Consider the following 20,018-nt stretch of genomic DNA (forward strand, 5'->3'; position numbering starts at 1 on the left):
GGAAAAATTATCCAGGGTTTCCATTTCGGATTGCCATCCAAGACCCCTTGCTGGAAGTACACGTCTGGACATCAGGTCAGGATTGGATCAAACATGACCTCGATGCCTTCTGTATTTGAATACCATGCAATGCTCACTGTAAAGGCTCATGCATGAATAATAGCTACTTGGACTCGTGCAATGGTACCCCAGCAAGGACTCAATACTTTCAGGACAGAAAATTGGAGCATTAAAGAAAAAATCCTGAAGCCAATCACACAATGAACTTACAAAGATTGGTTATACTCTCAATATGTTCATTTAGTGATGTTGCTTTGGGTTTGTGTACCACCATTGCTGTGCCACAGTAGAGTAGGAATGAAGGCTTATATCTGCACATTCCCAATCTCAGCCAGCCTGTTGGAATGGGTGGATGAGGCAAAGCTCTTCACACCTCTTCCTGGCAGCCGATGGCAGATGCGTTCACCTGACAACCTCTTAGTTAGACATTGATTGCAGATTTTGTTTTTATGTGAGTGACAGAGCAAAATTTAACACTTGTTTATTTACTGCAATGTGTATTTTTTTGAATCCCTGAGGTATGCTGCACACAGTTTTATGGTGCTCTTGTTGCATCTAAGTCGAGTTGTCTTGCCGGAATGCCAGCCTGAGAACTGCTTTGTGGTTTTTACTTGTTTTCTTTTGTGTGCCATGACATCAGGTGCCGAGGTTCAGAGGCTGCAGACTGTGGCGAAGTTGTTCATAGGTACAGTTGGCTGTGTGTGTGTGTGCGTGCATGCTGCCTTATGACTTTTACCTTTTACTCTGATTAAATCCAGGTGTAAGGGTCCCACTGTGCTGGACTGCTCTCGCTATCCTTGGATGGCTCCCATCAAAGCATTACACAATAGGTAACATCCTCTCCCTTCCACACCCTCCCCTCCCCCCCACCCAACCTCTGTATCAGAGCTGTGATGGGGGGTGCAACATTAGATTTGGATGGCGAAGGGGACAGAATTGAGGAGAAAGTTTCACTCTATACTGTTGTACTTATGAGCTCCTCCTGCTCTCTCATGTTTAAAAGGCAGTTTGTATCCTGATGACACAGGCAAAAGATCCAGGTTTTAATGCCTGATTTGTGTGATCAGCTAGCTGATTGTAATTGACTTGGAATTTGGGATGCTACATTTGGCATTTGAGCTCAGCATGCCTGGGTTACGGAGGGGCAGGGGGAAATCACCCAGGGTTCGCACTCCTGATTACTATCCAGTGACTTGCCTGTGGGCACAGCTGTGACATGATCCATGCTCACCCGGTCCAGTAACACTCACTGTCTCAGCTCATACACGAATAATGGTCACTTGGGTGACACAGCATTGCTTGTGCCTGTAAAACTAAACCTCAGCGAGGAGGCAAAGCCTTGAGGAGAAGGGACAGAATGGAAAGAAGGAAAAATAAAATCAGCCTCTTGTGCTTACCAGCTTGCTGGTGATGAGTATCATGTCAAATTGAAAGAGAAATGGGCAGCGTTTAGGGGAAGGTGGGGTGAACTGGACAGATAGGTATCGCCACATTTCATGCAAGCAAACCTAGTTAGCTTTTGTGATACAGTGCACCAACACTAAACCTGTAGTGTAATTGCACCCTAAATCAATAGATGGGCTCCACGGTATCCGGAGAAAGGAAGTTCTGCACTGGTACAGTAAAGGGCCCTGTTTTAGGGGGCTGAGATTTGAAATCATGCCAGAGAGTCCCATGTTGCAGGTCCAATATCTGATGCTGCCCCTCGGTAGAAAATGAAAAGCCTCCCCTTTTAGTCACTGCCATACTTTATATTACCCAAGACAAGAAAGGATATTGTGTTCACAGAATATGAAGAGATGAATAATTTGTCAGTCAAATCTTGATGTTTCACTCCATGTCACAGCACTCACCATAAATAATCTGTCAATCAGAGTACAACTGAAAATAACCATTTATTTGTAGTAATAACAATGTGTAGAATTTAACAGCCATTCAATTACGCCATCTGCTGCCATTAACCCCATGCCCCAGAATTGTGATGCTCCCTGTGTGTCTTTGTCAGTGCTTTCATTAGCCACTATTTTGATCACTGCACAGTAACATGCTATTCCATTGAATTTTTTATCCTGCTTTGGTTGCTGGTGGTTCCTCCTTCAGTCAAACTTCATCTGTAAGGATTCCTTGACAAGAGCAGGCTGGAAAACTGCTAACTCTCTAGAATATGTTTTGTTTATACACTGTTATGGGCTGCCCTGGTGGCTTGGTTGCAAAGTGCACTGCCAAATGTGGTCTCAAGCTGGAGGGGAGAAATTGGAAGAAGAAAAATAAGTAGATGGATTCTTCTGCATTCTTTGCTAATCTGAAACTTTCCTACTGAGCTTGGTTCCAGAGAGTTCTTACAGATGAGGTATTTCTATTTCTGGCTGGATACTCAAGCAAACAGTGTGAATTTGACTCGCACCTTTTAAGGAGCGCAGTGTTTGGTATGAGTTCATAATTAAGGGAAACAACATAACCTTATGTTGCTATATTGCACCATATGTTTTGTGTAGAAGGGTCTGAATTTCAGTTTGGAAATTTGCAAACATGAAGCAGGCAGCTGATGGCATGGTGTAGCAATCTGCCACCGCTCTGGGTCACAGGGCAAGCGATGTTAGTATGTGCCCATGATTTCCCACGCACTGAGCTGTCGAGGAATAGGTGATGAGTTTAGGTGAATCACTTTCCCAGAGGAAGAGGGGAGGGAAGAAGGGAGAAGGAAATGAGGGCAAGTCAACCCATCCTCCTCTCTCACACCACCTTGACACAGAACAGCATTGGCAAGTGCCCTGCCTGCCTACTCAGTTTAAAAAAAAAAATTTCATGGGATGTGGGCGTCACTGGCAACGCCAGCATTTGTTGCCCATCCCTAATTGCCTTTGACAACTGAGTGGCTTGCTAGGCCATTTCAGGCAGCTAAGAGTCAATCACATTGCTGTGGGTCTGGAGTCACATGTAGGCCAGACCAGGTAAGGATGGCAGATTTCCTTCCCTAAAGGACATTAGTGAACCAGATGGGTTTTTACAACAATCGATGATCGTTTCATGGCACCATTACTGAGGCTAGCTTTCAATTCTAGATTTTTATTAATTAATTGAATTTAAATTCCACCAGCTGCTTTGGTGGGATTTGAACCTGTGTCCCCAGGGCATTAGCCCAGGCGTCTGGATTACTACTTCAGTGATATTACTGTGACACCATTGTCTCCCCTTAAAATTGGTAAAATGGTATAAAATTCTGGGGAGCATGAATTATTTCCCTCCTTTATTGTGTGGATTTAAAAGCAAACACAATGCAATGTCCAAGGTGCAAAAAGTGTAATGACAAAAAGTATGTCTTTCCTTAACCATGCATGTGAAATCCTGAGTGGCCCTTTCTTCCACTGAGTGAGACCAGATCACTTTGTTGCAGCCACCATTCATGCTCATCTTTCAGGTTACAGCGTCACTGTTCAAACCCTTTCATTGCGTGTGGAGAAATCTCCTGCTGACATGAAAATATCCTAGACTCCATCAGCCTTGAAGCTATGCTCAAGTTTAGTACGTCTAGGGAAACGAGTAGTATCAGAACCCAAATGTAAATCTCCAAACCCCTTGTGCTTCACACTCTTCTTCTCCTCCCACCCCCCACCCCCGCTGCCCCCTATCCCTGCCACTGGAAATGCAGCACAACTAAATGGTTTCTCAGAAGCTTAGTGGGTAAAGCTTAACAAATAAGTATATTGAACGAACAGGAGAATAAGACGGGTACAAAGCAGTAACTGTGTCCTGTTTTTATCGCTACTCAGAGTCTTGCTCCCATTCTAAAATGTGCTCATGAAAGCTAACTCACAAAAAGATGCTTAGCTTCTTGTTCAAGGGCAACCAAGAGAAACTCATACAACATTACTCAGGGAGGGATAAGTAGGAAGACTGAATTTATTATTGCCAGTCCTTAGCTATATACAAAGAAAGGGCAGGATTTTAAAGTTTCAACAAAGCATTGGTTGACTGTTCACTCAAAAAAGGTCATTCACTCCCTCCACCACCATTGTGGCTGCAGTGTGTACCATCTATAAGATGCACTGCACCAAGGTTTCTTCAACAGAACCTCCTAAACCCACAACCTCTACCACTAAGAAGGACAAGGGCAGCAGATGCATGGGAACACCACCACCTGCAAGTTCCCCTCCAAGTCACACACCATCCTGACTTGGAACTATATCGCCATTCCCTCACTGTCATTGGGTCAAAATCCTGGAGCTCCCTCCCAAACAGCACTGTGGGTGTACCTATGCCACATGGACTACTGCTTTTCAAGAAGGTTGCTCACCACCACCTTCTTAAGGACAATTTGGGATGGGCAATAAATGTTGATCTTGCCAGTGATGGCCACAGTCCGTGAATGAATAAAAAAAAATGTAGGTTCCAAAGAAAGAGCTTATATAAAAGAAACTGCATACCTTCCATAGTTGACATTATACTCATTTGATCATGCCAGTTACTGCGTATTTTTTTAAAGCAAGCCCTAATTTGATTTAGTGTTTGACTGGAATCATTCTCCATTTTCATTGGTATTTCCTCAGCATTTGGTTGTTTCTAACAACCAGGATATTTTCTGATACTGAGGAAAAACAGGAAGCATGCCAATGGATGTCTTCTGCATTTTGTAAACATTTTCTAACCTGTTTTGCCAAATTCTAAAGACAGAAACAAGACAGTTCAATTGCTTAGCATAATATGCAAATCAAGCTACCTGATTCCAAATAAACTGCTGATTATTAGCCCCAACAGATCAAGTCCCATTAGAAATACCTTGCTGTAGTTTCGTGCCTTTTCTAAACAGATTCCCATACTCTGTTCAACCAGTTATTTCTGTATTATTAAAATGCGTAAAAATCATGCAATATATCAGTTACCCAGTAGCATGAGTGCAACATATGCTAACTATTAAGGAGGGAATCCGACAGCAGAATGATTACACTTTTTCTCAACTAAGATTCAAAAATAAAAAACAATTTCAGGTGATATAAACTACAATGATGAATGTAATCTGGAAAGTATAGATATGATAGACTCAGAATTTAAATTGAATATTATTATAGGGATAATAGTAACTGTCGACAGGGAATTGGATACATAATTAAAAAGGTAAACATTTATAGGGCTATGGGGAAAGAGCAGGGGAGTGAGACTAATTGGTCGCTTCCACAGAGAGCCGGCACAGACACGATGGGCCGAATGGCCTCCTTCTGTGCTGTAAGCTTCTATGAGTCTAAGAAAGATTAAGATCCATATCATACAAAATTGAACTGCTGATTTGATAAATGGGAAATGTCACACTGTGCTATAGGAAGTGCTCACCTATGGTGAGGGCCAAGGCATGTTGGGGCATAGCAGAGGCAGCGTTATGCTGTATCTGGCCAGTGGGTGTTTGATGCTGACACTGGATTCCTGAATTTTCCAGCACTAACATCCCTCACCGTGACAACACAAAAATTCCCATCCCACATTTCCAGATCAAACAACATTTCTTCAGCAAAGTTTTCTGTTCCCTCAGTTGGGGAATTCCAGCTCATTGGATTCTGAATGTCTTGTTTGCTGTATGTCGGAAAATCCCTGTGGTTTTTGTTTCACACCTCATTCTGCTTTTCCTCCAGAGCTTTAAAGGACATGTTTAATCAATTTAATTACAGTGTTTCACTTCAAACACTTCCTACCTGTGGCTAGGATTACTGCATTGGTGTGAGTACCAGCACAGAGCTGAATCATAGCGTGGCCAACATCTGCATTGTGGGTGAAGTAGACGAGTTAGTTATCAGTATGTCGCTTCAGCGGATGGATGTTGCAATTGGCCTCAAATCCTCTGGGTTAAGGAGGGGTAAAACAGCCAGCGTTCCTGCTCCCAGCCATTATCCAGTAACCCTTGCTGGAAAGTTCAGGGGTGCGGATGTTACGGGAGGACAAGGTCTGGCTCAACTGTGATACACCTCCTCCTCCCCCATAAGCAAATAGCCTGCTGACATTCACTGTGTCGAGTCACATCTTTGTGGAGGTACTGGAGGGCAGCTGGCACCTGCAACACGCTATCCCTCCAAGAATCAATGCCATCAGGAGAAGAGGGAAGAAAATTGGGGAAAAGCGTGCGGAGCAAGTTCCTCGTTCCTTTGGGAGCTTGACCCTGCAATATTCTGGTGTGAAACAACCAGTGTAACCAACACACTACCAGGCTCTATATTACCTTCACAGTGCCGCAGATGTCTCCATGACTTCTCTAAACCGCGCTACCCGTTTTCCAGGTGTCCTTGTACATTTTCGCAAATTTTAACCAACTGGACACATTACTGAATTGTTTTTACAGCAAAATTGATAAGTGATCTTTAAAGCTCTGTGTTGCTGCCCAAGGCCCTTGTTGTAACTTCTCGCTAGCATGTAGTTACTTGATATTCAAGAAGAAAATAATGACGGAACGTGCAAGCTCCATTGTCTGTGGTACATCCCGCTTTGACTTGCCTTGTTTTGAACCCAGACAAATCCCTCAGATTGTGGCAGCAGTGGTTGGAGGGCTGATGGCCATGATACTTGTGGCACTGCTGGCTGTCATTTACTGGAGAAGGCAGATCATTCGGAAGAAGAGGGCAATGCGTCGATACCTGGAGACTGAGGTAAGCGGTTATCCTGAGGTTGGAAAAGAGCAGTTGCTTTAGAGGGGAATTGTGCAGAATGTGAGTGCGGTGGGAACTGTGTTCAGGTTGAAATTGCTTTCCAAGAGTGATATTGTGTGGTGCTCCACTGAATCTCCTTGCAAGTCTGGGTGAGCTCAGACAGGAAAGAAACTGTTAAAGTTCATTAGCATTTTTGGGAATGTTCTTTTTTAAAGGGCCCCTCTTTCACTCATGGACTCAGATATGGCTATTTCCATTACTGGCAGAAGGATGACGCTTTGCCTTTGTGATTTTATTTCTTTTCATTAGATGCTTGATCCCCTTGATCCCAGTGCCGACTCACCCAATCAGGTAACCACACGAATTCTGAAAGAGACAGAACTGCGGAAAGTCAAGGTGCTGGGGTCTGGAGTATTTGGAACAGTGTACAAGGTGAGTTGGTGCAGGACAGCGCCACAGTGGTCTTCCAGTCTAACAATACATGTAAAATTACAAATTCAGTACTCTCTTTTTTAAAAAAATTACTTTTCTGATATAGTGCTGAAGAATTCCTGTGATACTTTGACTTTTTTCCCCAAAAATATACTTTATTCATAAAATTTGTAAAAATACATAATTCAAATTTGGCATTACATAAATTGCAATACTGATAGCTTCTTTCAATACAGTACATGAGGTGCCTCACTACACTTTCCATTGTAAGATATATGTACAATGTACATTTACATTTCATATACTTCAAGACAGCTGAATTCTAACTAAATGGGAGTGGGGTGGGGTTGGGGGTGGTGGTGGGCGGGGGGGGGGGTCCTTTCTCTTGCCTGGGAAGCCTGGAGTCAAAGCGTATCACACTTTTTTTTTGAAAACTAGGACAAAATCATTCTTCAGGAATGGCGCATTTCTGCCCACTTTGTCCAAGTAGCTTACAGACCAAAACAAATGATCAACACTTCCAGATCTGGCATTGATATTGGTTGATTTGCATGGTGCTGGAATTGGGAGGTACTGTAAATGTGTACAGCTTGTTTGCAGTGCTGGGCTGTTTTAACTTCTTGCACATAAATGGATTCTATTCCAAGTGAGTTTAGATTCTTGATGAGGCACAGGAATTTAAGGTGAGACAAAGCATTGGTGTCAATACAGAAATGATCCAAGAATTAAATCAGGTTGCTCATTTACTAGTTTAAATGTGTTGCTATTTCTTGGTAAGAAACTATGATACGCTGGAAAGAGTTTCAGCGACAGGATGTGAAAATACAGGTAAAAATCTTTGTGGAAACAATTGAGAGATATATATATTCGTATGGCTGGGGAAGCAGTTATAGTTCGATGTCGAGGTTAATAATCCATTCAACAGCTTCAGCTGATTCAGTGTGAATGGTTATGATGCCACCAGGAATGGATATCTCTGGGGAAGAGTTCAAGATGTGGGCGATGGTCTGACTTGGTTGGTCACAGTCACAATTTAAGTTGGTCCTCGTGTTCCACTTGCAGAGCAAGTGGCCACATCTTCCCTGGTCTATCCTCAAATGGTTGAACATTGTCCAGATTTTCCATGGGAGGTTGAAACCTGGGGCTTCGCTCAGGTCAGTTACCAGGTTGTGGTTGGTGATGTTAGCAGTCAACCAGGAAGTGTGCCATCGAGAGGTGAGGCTGTCGTCGGTTTGTAGGATGTAGTGTGTTCCAGTAGGGGCCACAATTTTTCCTCATCTCGGTCTTAAATGGGTGACCCCTTATTTTGAAACAATGAAGCCAAGTTCTAGATTCTCCCACAAGGGGAAACATCCTTTCCACATCCACACTGTCAAGACCCCTCAGGGTCTTGAATGTTTCAATCAAGTCGCCTCTTACTCTTATAAATTCCAGCGGATACAAGCCCAGCCTGTCCAATCTTTCCTCATAAGACAGCCCGCCCATTCCACGTATTAGTCTAGTAAACCTTCTCTGTACTGCCTCCAACGCATTTACATTCTTCCTTTAAATAAGGAGACCAGTACTGTACACAGTACTCCAGATGTGGTCTCACCAATGCCCTGTATAGTTGAAGCATAACCTCCCTACTTTTGTATTCAATTCCCCTCACGATAAACAATAACATTCTATCAGCTTTCCTAATTATGTGCTGTACCTGCATACTAACCTTTTGCGATTCATGCAGTAGGACACACAGATCCCTCTGCAATCTCTCACCAACTAGATAATATGCTTTTTTATTCTTCCTGCCAAAGTGGACAATTTCACACTTTCCCACATTATACTCCATTTGCCAGGTCTCTGCCCACTCACTTAACCTATCCATATCGCTTTGTAGCCCCCTAATGTCCCCTTCACAAGTTACTTTCCTACCTATCTTTGTGTCATTAGCAAATTTAGCAACCATACCTTTGGTCCCTTTATCTAAGTAATTTATATAAATTTTAAAAAGTTGAGATCCCAGCACAGATCCCTGTGGCACACCACTCGTTACATCTTGCCAACCAGAAAATGACCCATTTATGCCTACTCTCTGTTTCCTGTTAGCTAGCCAATCTTCTATCCATGCCAATATGTTACTCGCTACACTATGAGCTTTTATTTTCTGCAATAACCTTTAATGTGGCACCTTATCAAATGCCTTCTGGAAATCTAAGTACAATACATCCACCAGTTCCACTTTATCCACAGCACACGTCACTCCCTCAAAGAACTCCAATAAATTGGTTAAACATGATTTCCCTTTCACAAAACCATGTTGACTCTGCCTGATTACCATGAATTTTTCTAAATGCCCTGCTATAACATTTTTAATAATAGCTTCTAACATTTTCCCTAAGACAGATGTTAAGCTAACTGGCCTGTCTCCCTTCCATTTTAAATAAAGGAGTTACATTCGCTATTTTCCAATCGAATGGAACCTTCCCCGAATCTAGGGAATTTTGGAAGATTAGAACTAATGCATAAACTATCTCTCTTTTAACGCCCTAGGGTGAAGTGCATCAGGACCCGGGGACTTGTCAGTCCGCAGCTCCAACAATTTGTTCAGTACCACTTCCCTGGTGATTGTAATTTTCTTGAGTTCCTCCCACCCTTCCAGTTCCTGACTTACAGCTAATACTGGGATGTTACTTGTATCCTCTATAGTGAAGACCAATGCAAAATATCTCTTCAGTATATATACCAGTGACCTCCCTCCCACAAAGTCACAGCTCTTTATATATGCTGATGACTTGGCCCTGGCTTTCTGGACTAAGTAACTTCAGGACATTGAGAATTGAGAGATGAAGTGATGGTTGGTTTAACCAACAACTATGTGAGACTGGTACAGACCACGTGGTGCTGTGCTAAATCCAATGCTAGTAGAAATCCACCTTTACTTATATTTATTCTTGATCTGATAACATTTCTGCTCCTAGGGGCTCTGGATTCCTGAGGGAGAGTCTGTGAAGATTCCAGTGGCCATCAAGGTCCTGCAGGAAGGGCGTGGCTGTGACATGTCAAGAGGTGTGAGTGAGGTAAGTCTATCTTCCTCCAGGTCTATGTGAATGTTCACACGTGAATATGTATACAGTCCCAACAGGGGCTCCCAATGAGCAGCCCTCTGGTTCCTCATTCAAGTCATCATTCTTCATGTGTAAGTTTGGATGAGGAGTGGCAGGCTATTCAATCATGGAGGGCATCACATCTGGGCCCAAGCAGGGATCGCTGGACAGTGAGCAGGGACAAAAGCACTGATTGATTTTTCCCTTCTCTAACCCATTGCCACTGAGACCAAGGGCAGTGCCCCTAGTGTAGATGTAGCTGATCTCAGTGAATTCATCACTGATCAGGTAATTGAATTGGCTTCATACCACACCGGTGGTGCATGCACTCACTGAGCCACCAGGAGAGCATGTCCTCACAAAGTAATAGAGAATTTGGATTTAATTTTATTTTCCTGCACATGGACTCCTCAACATTTGTGGAACTTATATCCCAGGAAAGAGGATGGGAGAACATTGGCAGAAAAAAGGAGAAACAAAATTTAATTAAAAAACCAACTGCAAGCCCAGTTAGAACATATAGCTGGAGTGTTGAACAACAAGAGCTTGCATTTATATAGCACCTTTAACATAGTAAAACATCTCAACGCACTACACAGGAGTGTTGTCAAGCAACATTTGACATTGAGCCACTTGAGATATTAGGACAGATGGCCAAAAGCTTGGTCAAAGAGGTAGGTTTTAAGGAACATCTTAAAGGTGGGGAAAGAGGTGGAGAGGTGGTTTAGTGAGGGAATTCCGGAGCTTGTGTGCCAGACAGCTGAAGGCACAGCCGCCAATGATGGAGAAATCGAAATCGGGGATGTGCAAGAAGCCAGAATTGGAGGAGTGCAGAGATCTTGGAGGGTTGTAGGGCTGGAGAAAGTTAAAGAGATAGGGAGGGGTGAGGCCATGGAAGGATTTGAAGATGAGGATTTTAAAATTGAGGCATTGCTGGACCAGGAGGTTAGTAAGTACAGGGGTGATGGGTGAATGGGACTTGGTGTGAGTTAGGATACGAGCAGCAGAGTTTTGGATGAGTTCAAGTTTGTGTGGTGGCAGGTGGAAGGATGGCCAGGAGAGCATATTGGAATAGTCAAGTCCAGAGGTAACAAGAGCATTGTAACTGCTCTGGTTCCTCCAAAGCAAAGTCTGGTTGTATAACTCACATTGGACAGTAAATGACATAATCTTATGTATAGGCCAAGATTTTCCACTTTAGCATTGCTGGGAAGTTCCATACCCCAAAGTACTGTTTTCCAACCTTTAGGGAGTCATATCCAGTCACATGAATATTATTTTTTAAACAGTGGTCTATTGATGTTGCAGTTTTGACACAGCCTCAATCTGCTCTGTCTGTCATTCTGGGACTAATAATGATGCAGAGAATTGATAAAATTACCACAGTGGTTAGTACTGAGTGTGTGTGAGCGAGAAGAGCAGAAGTAGGACCTGGTTGGTGGAGAGGGGGCAAAGAGAATGTATCATTAAGGTTGAATATCTCCCCTTGAGGCAAAAGAGAGTGTGAGACAGTGGACAATAAGGAACTGCCTTTCCCTATAGTGGGCATATTCTGTAAGCTTAGTGTAGAGTTATTTGTGCTGACGTTAACAGTTATCTTTCATTCCCTGCTTTACAAGTTGAGTAAAGGAGTGTGGAGGTGGACAACTGCAGGAGAAAATAGATCTCCGTATTTCTAATCTCATTGATTACTTCTGTGAATTTAGAGGGAAGGGACCTACTGTTAGTATGTGCTCTGGTTGGTATTTAATATCGTGTATTTGTGTTTGTTATTTGTAGGACATGTTGATGGTGGGCAGTCTGGATCACCACCATGTCCTGCGGCTCCTCGGAGTCTGTCCTGGGGCACCACTCCAGGTAGTCACGCAGCTCCTGCCGCTTGGCTCGCTACTCGAATACCTCCACAAAAACAAGGGTAACATCCAATCTCAGCTGCTTCTCAACTGGTGTGTTCAGATTGCTAAGGTAAGCAAGATTTCAAATTATTGGTTTACGTGAGGATCCCATGATTAGCAAGGTCGGAGTATAATAGGTTTTCATAATCTTGGTGAAAATTAATTGTTGAAGAGCCCCTGGTGGTGAACTTTGCTTATGATAGACTCATGGGCTAATGATTACACAGCAGCTGCTTATTTATGTCCCTATTAAACCAATTGACATTGTCACCGCAGGGTATGAGGTACCTGGAGGAGAAGAAGATGGTCCATCGGAACCTGGCTGCCAGAAACATACTGGTGAAATCCCCCAGCCATGTTCAGATCACAGACTTTGGCATCACCAACCTCTTGGCATTAGATGAGAAAAAGTATTTCTTTGATGAAGTGAAGGTTAGTAGTTTGTTGGTTAAGTAATTGACTTCTGTGGAGAAAACATTAAGGTTTTATTTTATCACTCCTTTATGTTCAAATGTTGCTTTTTGCTATACCAGTGTGCTTGTGTATTAGGATGCCTGTAAAATGTTTTTATTGATTTATTAGTGAAATTTGAAAGGAAAATTCTTCTTATGCCCACCTTGCAATTGTGAAAATTCTCCAATGTCTTGGTGAGCTTATCCAGTGAGTAGCTGAGGCTTGCAGACCAGGAAAATCCCAGGTTTGATTTAAGTATCTGCTAAGTCAGTTGTTGGCGGTAGGGGCACTGAACTATGAAGGGGACAATCAGCCAGGGTTCCTGCTCCCAACTACTGCCTAATGACCCCTGCTGAAAGCATACATGTGTGATTACACCTAGTGAACAAAGGACTGGGTTACCTATTGTACCACCCACAATCAATTGACAGTCAACATTACAGATAATTACAGATGAGGAAAGCCATTCAGCCCATCTTAATTCATCCATCCAGAAAGACCCAGATCTACCCAGAAAATTAGTTCACATAAATAATAGGCACTTGGACGAAGTACCTGACGACCATGGAACCACACTGCAGAAAGAGGCAGTGCTTCAAGAGAGGAGAGAAAATTGGAAAAAATACAATGAACATATTAAGTAGATGGGGAGTTTGCTCTTCAGGAAGAGCTACATAAGAAATAGTAGCAGGAGTATGCAAAAGGGCCCTTGAGCCTGCTCTGCTATTCAATAAGATCATGTGATCTTCTAGCTCAGCTACATTTTTCCCGCACTATCTCCATATCCCCTGATTCCTTTAGTGTACAAAAATCTATCAATCTCAGTCTTGAATAGATTCTGAAAGTAGCAGTGACGGAGACTAACAAACGGGAGGCATGAATTGGTTATCCTCTCACATTTAAAGTGTCATCTCGCTACTCTTAACTTCAGCAGAGATATAGAAAGTCATTTTTCTTTTTAAAAGCACATGCAAAAGATACAGCGGCCTTGTTCTGGAAGTTTGTGTGCCATTTTATATAGGTGTTGCGCAAATAGTCATGAGTGAAGAGCAGATTGTTCACTTTCAACTGAGCTGTTAAACCAAGGTCCTGTCAGCCTGTTCCATTGGATCACGTGGATGTTGAAGATCCCACGCCATTATTCAGTGAAGGCCAGGGAACTCCCCAGATGTCATGGCCAACATGCCCCTCTCAACTACCAGCACCAAAAACTGATTGACAGGTCATTTATCTCATTGCTGTTCGTAGGACCTTGCTGTGCGCAAATTAGCAGTTCCATTTACCTATATAGCAACAGTGACTGCACTTCAAATTAATTCATTGCACATAAAGCACTTTGGGACAGATCTGAGAGACATATGCAAGGCTTTCTTTTTGTTCTGAATGTACCACACTTCTCCGGTGTCTATTTCCTAACGGGTTCTGTGGTTTGATCTATGTTATGAGTCTATATGCTGTGAGTGAAGAGTGATATTTCTACACAAGCCCATTTCATTAATCTAAAAGGGGGTGGCATTGGAAACAAAATGTAAATCGGGAAAGAATATTTTGCAGAAAGAATATTTTGCGCAATATCGGGCTGCCAATGCTTTTGCGCAAAATTAACTTTGCTGAGACACATTTAGGGTAAAGCCAGTAATGGGGGCTAATGTTAAATTGGCACTCATTTAAATAAAACAAAATTTGATGATTTACAGTAAGACATACTTTACATTGCTGAACTGGCTCCCTAATCCCATAGATACACATTCTGCCATCAGGTTAAGAGCACTGGTGTTAAAAATGTAAATGTGGGTAGCTGGTGCATGGATATGATCCTAACTACAGAAGCACAAAATGTATGTTCAGCAGCCCGCTGAACCAGATCTGCACCTATTTTTAATCACCAAAATTGTGTTCCTCCTCTGTTTTGGACATGAACTGTTCCAATGGATGATGTCGGGAGTCAAAAAGGTAGTGTGAGCTGGTTCACATGACAATCACTGAGATCAGGAGCAGCAGCCTCAATGACCATCAAACTGATACAGGATCTGAAACCTTTAAATATTTTTATGCTATTGAGGGATCCATTGCTTGCGAGGATCAAAAGTTTGGTATTTGTAATTGAGTTTCTTTTAAGCAAACCCACTCGTGTTACAAAAAAGGCAACATGCCAGTAATTAGACTCATAAATTTGTTTTGTATTTTTTTTTTAAAAAAGCTCCTTAGTGGAGGAGCTTCACGTGCTGGGAATGCATAGCAGGAATTTAGGTTTGCATCTCATTCATGGCGCCCATGATTTTCTGCCCGTTTATTTTATTGGACAGGAAATCACGGGGGAACGTGAATGAGGCACGCACCCAAATTCCTGATATGTGCTCCAGGTGCACGAAGCTCTGCACTGAGAGCCATAAAGACAAAAATTTGCCTTTTTGTGAAAATTTCCCAAGCTGTTGTTGTTTTGTTGTTGAGTCTATCTGTCTGTTGCCTGCTGTAGATGCCCATTAAATGGATGGCACTAGAGAGCATCCACTTTAGAAGATACACCCATCAAAGTGATGTGTGGAGTTACGGTGAGTCATATACTTATGGAAGCATTATTCTATCCTTAAAAGATGCAGTGCTGCAGTTTTAAACCAAGCATAGTAAATCAAGAATCTGGAGTTGGGTGGGGAGGTGGTGGGGGAACCTTTGTTCTGTTGTTGGAGACATTGAAGAGGGAATTTAGATTCTGGGAACAGCAATAAAGTCCCAAAGAATCTATTACAATTTCTTCATATAGAAGCTCAGGATGTAGACAGGGGCTACAATGGAAATGTGATTTACTTGGACTTTAGTAAAGCCCATGATAAAATGTCTCAAGGAAAACTATTTGAGATCAAACCATGGCTGGTCCATAGGAGACAAAGGGTTTGTGTAGATAGCAAGTTTTGTGTGTGGAGGGGTTTGACAAGTGAGATCCCGCAGGGACCAGTGTTGGGACTGGTATTGTCAACATTTTCACACATATCAGAAAGAGTGCATTGGTAGTTTCATCTCAGTTTGCGGATGACAGCGGAATAGTAGGGGTGGTTAATATGGTGGAAGAGGGAGACAACTCACAGTGGGACTTGGACTATTTGCGGGGGGTGGGGGGGAGTGGGCAACAATTGGCAGGTGCAGTTTTTATAGACAAGTGTAAAGTCATGCACTTAGGGATACAAAATAAGTAGAGAGAAGATAGGAATAATGGGAAAACACTGACCAGGATGAATCAGAAAGGTGATCTGGGAGCCATCATGGTAAATCCCTCCAGATATCAAGCCAGTGTCTGACTGCTGTCAAGGAAGCTAATGGCATGTTTGATTGTATAACAGGAGGAATGGTGTGTAGGTTGCCATTATGCAGAGTATTGGTCAGGCTGCACCTGAAGTATTGTGTGCAGTTCTGGACCCTCACTGCAGGAAGGACGTAGCTGAGCTGGAAAAGGTGACAAAGGGAGCTACTAAAATGATTAGGAGATTAGAGAATAAAACATATGAAAATAGACTCACCAAACTGGGACACTTCTTGTTGGAGAGCTGAAGGCTGAAAGGGGATATAATTGAGGTCTTCAAATCTAATAAGGCTCATAGATAGACTGGTTCAGTCAGGGATATGTGGTGTGCTACAGGCTATCAGAACAAGGGAATACAGGTATAAGATGGGAAAGGATACATTCAGGCAGAACATAAAAACATTTTTGAATATACTACCAAAGGACATTATAGAGGTAAGTAGCTTAGATCACTGCAAGGTCAAATTGGACAAGTATCTTGAATAAAACACATTAATTCCACCTGCTATTTCTGCAGGATGGCAGACTAGGTGGACTTATGGTCTTTTCCAGACTTGAGATTTTCTCTATTTCTGTGAATGTCATAAGGGACAAAGTGTTTTCTCAGTATTCAACTCTCCACGAACTGTGAAAACCTTTGGTGGTTCTATACTTAAGTTCCATCTTGGTGAGGAGGAGCATTCTTGACTGCATTCCTCTACATGTAGTATCAGATAGTGTAATTTGTTATCAGACAACCTATGACATTCATACATTTTGGCATGGAGTCCCACTGGCATCCAGCTTCCGGATGTTCAGCAATTTCTCCAGCTTAGAAAATGTTGCCAGATGCCAGCCATACATGGTTTATAAATCCAGTTCAGTTTGCCTTGGGGATTGCACAACCTTCGTGTCTGCCATTGAGGTTCTCAAATGGTTTCTTCCAGATATCAGTATTCAGGGAAGGAAAAGAGTGGAGACAGGTACTTCCCACAGGGAAGTAGTGAGAAAAACTGAAGGTCCAGTTATCTGGAGCGCATCTGTGCACTTTCGGGGACCTGACAGTAGACAGGTATAGGCAAATAGCCATGAACAGGTCAACAACCCATATTGGACAAGAGATGTGGGTGAAGAGGGAAATATAGGCTGGAAATTGCTGTTGGCATTAAATCAAACACCCATGATATTGGAGTGTTTCTGATTAGTAATTTAGTGAGTGTTTAGAACTTGCCATCTGCTTCCTGAATGTTGTGAGGAAAGGTCACAAATGCATTATTCAGCAGGGCCCAGCAACTTTATCACATTCACCATTGACTCATCAGCAGCAATGCGATGGGCTATTCTCATTCTACAGGTTGCTGGCTTTCCCAGAGTATGCAGAGTTAACAGTTCTACCAGTGGTATCATTCAGCATCATGTGCACAATGCTGTGCTCTTTGAGAAAAGAAAATCCCATCACTTCAAAATATACAACTGGTACCTGACCACCAACATACAGTCATGCAGATCAGTGCCTGCTTCCCTAGATGTTGTCCTGATACCTTCATTTTAATGCAATCATCTGTGGCATCCTTACTTGAAGGGGAAAGAGAAAAGGATGGCTCCTGGGAGACAACATTGCATCAACTACATACAAAAGCAGTACACAGGTACAAAAATTCTCATGCTACAACCAGAATCATTATCAAAAAATCACCAGGATTTTAAAGCTGGACTTCAGAGGCTTCAACTGATCTGTGGCTTTACAGTACAACCCTCCCACCTGGGGTTTTCTGAACAAGTGTTGTCTGCTAATATGTTCCTTTTACTTCACCCTGCAAAGGAAGCTTGCTATGCAGATTCAAGAATAACATGGCAAAGCCATGGAAGAGCCAGAGCATGCAAATGACCATGAATTTCATGCCAACCCATTAATGCAGCGAGTAAGGCTGGAACTTCTGGCACTAATTCAAGATGGATTCCAGTTTGTGCCATTTCTTAAAGCTGCAGTCTGCATTTGCAAAGTAACTATGCCTAAACCACCACCTTTAACACTGTCTAACACAGTTCCTCATATAACATCTATTCCCATCTTTTGCTGGGCTTTTGTCATCATTCTAGATAAATTACAAATAAATTCAAGCACAATGTTCAAATCCAGTGTTGAGCATTTATTTCATCCATTGTGTGATGTATGAATGTAATTTACCACAGTGCTTGCACTTTGTTTCTGAAGTGACTGAACCACTACACCTAAATGATTCCCTTGCGGAAGGAGTAAATGGGCTGACTGAGTGCACTGTTGCGCTGACAACCTGTGTCTTGAGACCTTCTTGTGCACCATGTATCTGATTCTGCCACGCCTGGTGCTGTTGTGACTGAGTTGTCCAGCCTGCGCTCTCGCACCTGTACTGTCCATTGTGCAAAGATGCTGAATAGGCCAGATGTGACGCTGGATTGAGACCTTGCTCCTGTATCCTCCAGGGTCCGTGTAGCTATGCTTCTTCTGCTTGCCAAAGATCGTGGTGATAATGTAGGGTGTTGTGAGGTGCCAGGTTGCTCAGGTATACCAATTGTGGCTGTCATCTCTCCCAGTCTCAGGAATATACACATGAACAAAAATGTCTCAATGCAGCCTGCAATAATCACCTTTAAGCACAACTTTCATTGCAATATAATGCTACTGTCTGTGTGACAATCACTCAGTAGAGCATCGCAGGACATGAGCATTATGATGCTGACTATGAACGGACGCGGGTCATACCCTACTTTGTCATCCTCCACTTCCTTGATGCTCCTCCAGCCAGTTGGTGGCCTCCTTGGAACCAGTGAATGGCTTAAGTTGCATGGGTCCACCTCTTGTACGGGTGTGCTTTCTTCTATTAAAAGCTATCCTGTCCTGCAAACAGATCAGTACTAGAGATATTAATAGTACATAGGTATGTAAAGTACACAAAGCAGTGATACAGGTGCAACTCAGAGGCACATTGCATGCTACAAAGGATATGTGAAGCACCATTAAGAATTGTTGCTGTGCACAGAGGTTGCCCATATATAATTCCTAAATGTGAGTGTAACATACATCCAAAGTGTTCCCATTCAGATAAAGCATTCCTTGCCCTGGTTTTATTATGGTTGGACAGTACCTAGATAACCTAATCCAACTGCTTAGCATCCTCCAGCATTCAAGGATTAGACTGTTAGCAGAGAGGACTTTTTGTGCTTGGGCCAGGTCCCTACCATGTAGAGTAGTATTGGTGGCTTACTGTAGCACATTTCTTGGGATCTGACCTCCTTTTGCTGGTCTCTTTCCAGTTTCTGTGGGCCCTGGCTGCTACATTCACACTTTTCCCCCATGTCTGTGGTACCAGCAGGACAGGGGAGGGGAATGATCATCAGTCCCATACAATGTCTCCCCTCCTTGCCTCTTTCCATTCGGGCTTCCAGCACCTGTTTGGTAAAGCTGGCTTTTCTTACTGTGTGGCCCTCAATTCCTCAGAATTATTGCTCCATGAACAGATGCCCGAGCCTCTCCAGCACAATTTCAGCTGTTTGGCTCCTTATTGGAGTTCACAGCCGGTTAGGAGGATTATTGCTACTTCTGTATCATTGGCTGACCAATTGCGTAGGCAACAAAGCATATGTTTTAGTGCACATACTAAATTTAGGAAAAACCCATGTAAAGCAGCTTCCTTTGAACCCTTAAAAAGCCTAAAGTATTCTCAAGTTAACCCTTCAATTTGCATCAACAGCAATTTCTATGCTTGTATGTCCAGCTTTGTGTACATTGCTATGGAAGTGACCTTGAGCTCCAGTGCCTACACTTGTACAATAAATAGGGGGTAACTGATTTTCTCAGATCTTTTAACTGATTTCTAGCACTGGGTTCCCAGCTTTAAAATACTGCGTGCTCTTTGCAGGCGTCACTGTTTGGGAGCTGATGACGTTTGGTAGTAAACCATATGACGGAATTGCTGTTCGTGACATCCCCGGTCTCTTGGAGAAAGGTGAACGCCTGCCGCAGCCTCAGATCTGTACTGTTGATGTCTACATGGTCATGGTGAAATGTACGTATGTGATTAAAGATGACTTTGAAAGCAACTTGGGAGGATAGATTATAGAACTTTCTGTTTAATTGCTAGAGAGTGAAGGCCAGAGAATTGGATGTAAATAAGTGACAACCCTTGTACAGTGCAGTTCAATGCTCACTGAT

General features: G+C 42.8%; 1 protein-coding gene across 3 annotated transcripts in view; it reads left to right on the forward strand.

The window, feature by feature from the left end:
* Window positions 1-20,018, forward strand: part of erbb3a (erb-b2 receptor tyrosine kinase 3a) — a 145,399-nt gene that overhangs the window by 117,105 nt on the left and 8,276 nt on the right. For 2 of the 3 annotated variants that reach the window (XM_068024648.1, XM_068024650.1), the window contains exons 16-23: window positions 819-890; window positions 6,551-6,686; window positions 6,996-7,118; window positions 10,079-10,177; window positions 11,984-12,169; window positions 12,376-12,531; window positions 15,029-15,104; window positions 19,726-19,872. In XM_068024648.1, the coding sequence (XP_067880749.1) occupies window positions 819-890; window positions 6,551-6,686; window positions 6,996-7,118; window positions 10,079-10,177; window positions 11,984-12,169; window positions 12,376-12,531; window positions 15,029-15,104; window positions 19,726-19,872 (995 nt within the window). Of the gene's footprint in view, window positions 1-700; window positions 746-818; window positions 891-6,550; window positions 6,687-6,995; window positions 7,119-10,078; window positions 10,178-11,983; window positions 12,170-12,375; window positions 12,532-15,028; window positions 15,105-19,725; window positions 19,873-20,018 lie in introns of all 3 variants that reach the window. The other variant, XM_068024649.1, reaches the window with a different exon arrangement.

Source organism: Heterodontus francisci, chromosome X (assembly GCF_036365525.1).
Source record: "Heterodontus francisci isolate sHetFra1 chromosome X, sHetFra1.hap1, whole genome shotgun sequence".
In the NCBI taxonomy this organism is placed as follows: Eukaryota; Metazoa; Chordata; class Chondrichthyes; order Heterodontiformes; family Heterodontidae; genus Heterodontus; species Heterodontus francisci.